The following is a 5,000-nucleotide window of genomic DNA, read 5'->3' as shown; positions in this document are numbered from 1 at the left end:
ATTTAGAATTCAAGGCACACTTAACCAGCATGGCTACCACAGCATTCTGCAGCGATACGCCATCCAGTCTGGTTTGGGCTTAGTGGGACTATCATTTGTTTAACAACAGGACAATGATTACCTGGCTGATAGCGTTATCACCAGACTGTGAGTGTTATCAATGATATAGTCTGCTAGTGTTATCACCAGGCTGATAGTGTTATCACCAGGTTGATAGTGTTATCACCAGGCTGATAGTGTTATCACCATAATAGTCTGCTAGTGTTATCGCCAGCATGGGCCCACAGTTTATCATTCTGGATATACTGCTTATGAATTTGATGCTGTTTTGTAATGTGTGTGTGTGTCCGTGTGTGTCACCAGGGGAAGGAGACTGAGGAGGAGGAGGAGGTGACTGTGGGCATGGACAAAGGCTTCATGGAGGAATTCTTTGAGCAGGTGAGATACACCCTTTCTTTTACTCTGTCGTTCTCTCTCATTACATTGTCTTCACATTAATACTTGTCCACTCACTGATCAAAACAGGTCTCCTGACAAGCAGTCTCATCTGCATGGAGATAAGATGACTGCTTCCGTCTCCTCTGCATGGAGATAAGATGACTGCTTCAGTCTCATCTGCATGGAGATAAGATGACTGCTTCAGTCTCATCTGCATGGATATGACTGCTGCTCCCCTGTTGGTATTTTCTCTGCGTATGAATTGAATAATGTTTTTAAGGGCGCTGTAATCAATCATATGCTATATCTCCCCTCCAGTGTGCTTAGATTTGATATATTATGCTTATAGATGTTGTTCATCGTGTGGAGTGGATCGTTAAGTATTTAATTTAATTTCAAAGGCCTTTTATTGATCTCCACACAAAACATTATTCCCTAGGCCTAGCTTTGAAAATGAACACAGTTTTTCCATTTGAATTGTACATACTGGAGATCAGTGCTCCAAAGGGCCTTACAAGTCCATGTTGTACATTTTGTATAGGGTTGTGTGTGTGTGCGTGTATTTGTGAGTGTTTTTCCGTATGCTGTTCACTTGAAGAAGGAACCTGCAGTGAAGGTTTCGAGGGCTCTTCTAAGGGGGCCCCATTTCACTATTGCACCAGTTTAGATGTCCACAGAGATAGGCATGCTGGGAGAAAGACACACACACCAGTGGCGGTCGGTGCCTTTTAAAAGATTAGGAAGGAAAATGATTTGGCCTTATTTCTATTACAGCATATAGGATGTCATTCATATTCCAATCTTCCAGTTCAATGAAACATCGATAGGTTTAGGCTACTACATGATACTCCAATTTGCCCTATACCCATCATGAGGTTATCACAACAGGTCGAGAGACAAATTGGAGTAATCAGACAGTGACACATTCGACACCGCCTTGATCACTCTTGCCTGCATCTACAGTTGAAGTCGGAAGTTTACATACACCTTAGCCAAATACATTTAAACTCAGTTTTTCACAATTCCAGACATTTAATCCGAGTAAAAATTCCCTGTCTTAGGTCAGTTAGGATCACCACTTTATTTTAAGATTGTGATATGTCAGAATAATAGTAGAGAGAATTATTTATTTCAGCTTTTATTTATTTCATCACATTCCCAGTGGGTCAGAAGTTTACATACACCCAATGAGTATTTGGTAGCATTGCCTTTAAATTGTTTAACTTGGGTCAAACGTTTCGGATAGTCTTCCACAAGCTTCCCACAATAAGTTGGGTGAATTTTGGCCCATTTCTCCTGACAGAACTGTATCAGGTTTGTAGGCCTCCTTGCTTGCACACGCTTTTTCAGTTCTGCCCATAAACTTTCTATAGGATTGAGGTCAGGGCTTTGTGAGGGCCACTCCAATACCTTGACTTTGTTGTCCTTAAGCCATTTTGCCACAACTTTGGAAGTATGCTTGGGGTCATTGTCCATTTGGAAGACCCATTTGCGACCAAGCTTTAACTTCCTGACTGATGTCTGCAGCAAAGCACCCCCACAGCATGATGCTGCCACCCCCGTGCTACATGGCTGGGATGGTGTTCTTCTGCTTGCAAGCGTCCCCCTTTTTCCTCCAAACATAACAATGGTCATTATGGCCAAACAGTTCTATTTTTGTTTCATCAGACCAGAGGACATTTCTCAAAAGTACGATCTTTGTCCCCATGTGCAGTTGCAAACCGTAGTCTGGCTTTTTTATGGCGGTTTTGGAGCAGTGGCTTCTTCCTTGCTGAGTGGCCTTTCAGTTTATGTCGATATAGGGCTCGTTTTACTGTGGATATAGATGCTTTTGTACCTGTTTCCTCCAGCATCTTCACAAGGTCCTTTGCTGTTGTTCTGGGATTGATTTGCACTTTTCGCACCAAAGTATATTCATCTCTAGGAGACAGACAGAACGCGTCTCCTTCCTGAGCGGTATGACGGCTGTGTGGTCCCATGGTGTTTATACTTGCGTACTATTGTTTGTACAGATGAACGTGGTACCTTCAGGCGTTTGGAAATTGCTCCCAAGGATGAACCAGACTTGTGGAGGTCTACAATTATTTTTCTGAGGTCTTGTCTGATTTCTTTTGATTTTCCCATGATGTCAAGCAAAGAGGCACAAAGTTTGAAGGTAGGCCTTGAAATGCATCCACAGGTACACCTCCAATTGACACAAATGATGTGAAATCTAACTGTAAGTCGCTCTGGATAAGAGCGTCTGCTAAATGACTAAAATGTAAAATGTTTTAGAAGCTTCTAAAGCCATGACATCATTTTCTGGAATTTTCCAAGCTGTTTAAAGCCACAGTCAACTTAGTGTATGTAAACATCTGACCCACTGGAATTGTGATACAGTGAATTATAAGTGAAATAATCTGTCTGTAAACAATTGTTGGAAAAATTACTTGTCATGCACAAAGTAGATGTCTTAACCGACTTGCCAAAACTATAGTTTGTTAACAAGAAACTTGTGGAGTGGTTGAAAAACGAGTTTTAATGACTCCAACCTAATTGTATGTAAACTTCCGACTTCAACTGTAGCTGATCTGGGGTTAAATTAGTCCAAACAGTTGCAAAACATTCAATTTTGGTAGGTCCCTCCCAGTTTCGTTCCGTTTGCTTCCGTTTAAGAAACGTTTTGCAACAGAATCGGTGGAATGAATACACCCCTGATCACTCACACACACAGTCCACTTTCATAGCAGCCACATACAACATCATCGTCTTGCTCATTGTATAATTCCTTCTCGCGTCTATGCGCTTCCCTCCTCTCACCTTTTGCTTTCGCTTGTGGACTTCAGTGGACAACACAACAGCTGTCTGTGACCAGGCGGGCAAAAAAATATTTGAGCTAAACCTTCATACCATAACTGCTAACTGCTACACAGCCTACATCGTTGTCACCATAGTAACATTACAGTCAACAAACTAAAACTAACGCCTTAGTAAACCCACAATCCAATCCATGTGTACAATCACGCAGCACAGTGTACAGCAAGCAGTTTAGCAGTTACACCGGTGGGCCCCGGTGGCAATAAATTAATAAAACCGAAAGCTTACCTTGACTTATTTGGAAGAGTTGCTGTGTTGGATAGCCTTAGCCAGCTAGCTAACATAAATAGCATTCCTCTCTGTTTGAGTCAGGTTGTTGAGTAGGCTAAATTTGCTGCATTAGCTAAATAAGTGAAAGGTAAACTGACAAGAAAAAAAAAATACAATGAAATTTAGCTAGCTCTTTCTCTGTCTTTGTATTGAAGTCAGTGCACCCAGAGGAGGACGGAAAATTGCTGTCCTCCGGCTACGGTGGTACCCTAGAGGGTGCTGTTGAGGGAACTTGCAAAAAAAGAGTGCAAAAGTGTGTTTTAATCAGTTATTCGGTGACGTGAATATATTTAGTATAGTTTTATCTAAAAAGGATCACTTTTTTTATGTTTCACTATTTTTATTTTTATGGAATTCACTAAGTAGGACGGTCCTCCCCTTCCCCCACACTCCATACCAGTACGTGTCCTCATCCCCAACACCAGCACACTTCCCCTCAATCATTCCTTTACTCTCCCTTTGGACAGCAGCCAAATATGGGGTTATTAAAAATGCAGACTAATTAAGGAGGTAGTGGGGGATTGGAGGATGGAGAGGGGGATTGGAGGGATGGAGGGATGGAGAGGGGGGATGGAGGGATGGAGAGGGGGATTGGAGGGATGGAGGGATGGAGAGGGAGATTGGAGGATGGAGAGGGGGATTGGAGGATGGAGGGATGGAGAGGGGGGATGGAGGGATGGAGAGGGGGATTGGAGGATGGAGAGGGGGATTGGAGGATGGAGGGATGGAGAGGGGGATTGGAGGGATGGAGGATGGAGAGGGGGATTGAGTGATGGAGGGATGCAGAGGGGGATTGGGGGATGGAGGGATGGAGAGGGGGATTGGAGGGATGGAGGGATGGAGAGGTAGATTGGAGGGATGGAGGATGGAGAGGGGGGATTGGAGGGATGGAGAGGGGGATTGGAGGGATGGAGGGATGGAGAGGGGGATTGGAGGGATGGAGGGATGGAGAGGGGGATTGGATGGATGGAGAGGGGGATTGAGTGATGGAGGGATGGAGATGGGGATTGAGTGATGGAGGGATGCAGAGGGGGATTGGGGGATGGAGGGATGGAGAGGGGGATTGGGGGATGGAGGGATGTGAGACTGGTAGTGATGGAGTGCAGGAGGAATGTTACATTCAGGTGGATGAAGGGATGAATAGATGGATGGATGAATAATGGATGAGTGACAAGAAGGGGGTCAGAGTGGGGGAGAGATGGAGTGTTGAGGGAATGGTGACACAGACTGAAGGTGTGAGACGATTGGCTAGAATTTTCTACCTGGTGACACAGACTGAAGGTGTGAGACGATTGGCTAGAATATTCTACCTGGTGACACAGGTCTGAAGGTGTGAGACGATTGGCTAGAATTTTCTACCTGGTGACACAGGTCTGAAAGTGTGAGACGATTGGTTAGAATATTCTACCTAGTGACACAGGTCTGAAGGTGTGAGA

The 5,000-nt window shown here is 44.2% G+C and overlaps 1 protein-coding gene across 5 annotated transcripts in view; it reads left to right on the top strand.

The window, feature by feature from the left end:
- LOC121555675 (syntaxin-1A) overlaps positions 1 to 5,000 on the top strand; it is a 174,401-nt gene that overhangs the window by 18,272 nt on the left and 151,129 nt on the right. For all 5 annotated transcript variants that reach the window (XR_005997979.2, XR_005997978.2, XM_041869500.2 and 2 more), the window contains exon 2: positions 364 to 438. Coding sequence is in view for 3 of the 5 variants with exons in the window: in XM_041869500.2 (XP_041725434.1) it covers positions 364 to 438 (75 nt within the window). In the remaining 2 variants the exon portion in view is untranslated. The remainder of the gene's footprint in view (positions 1 to 363; positions 439 to 5,000) is intronic.

The sequence above is a fragment of the Coregonus clupeaformis genome, unplaced genomic scaffold (assembly GCF_020615455.1).
Source record: "Coregonus clupeaformis isolate EN_2021a unplaced genomic scaffold, ASM2061545v1 scaf0219, whole genome shotgun sequence".
Taxonomy (NCBI): domain Eukaryota; kingdom Metazoa; phylum Chordata; class Actinopteri; order Salmoniformes; family Salmonidae; genus Coregonus; species Coregonus clupeaformis.
The sequence above is the reverse complement of the archived record's forward strand: the minus strand, read 5'-3'. Positions and strand labels throughout refer to the sequence as shown.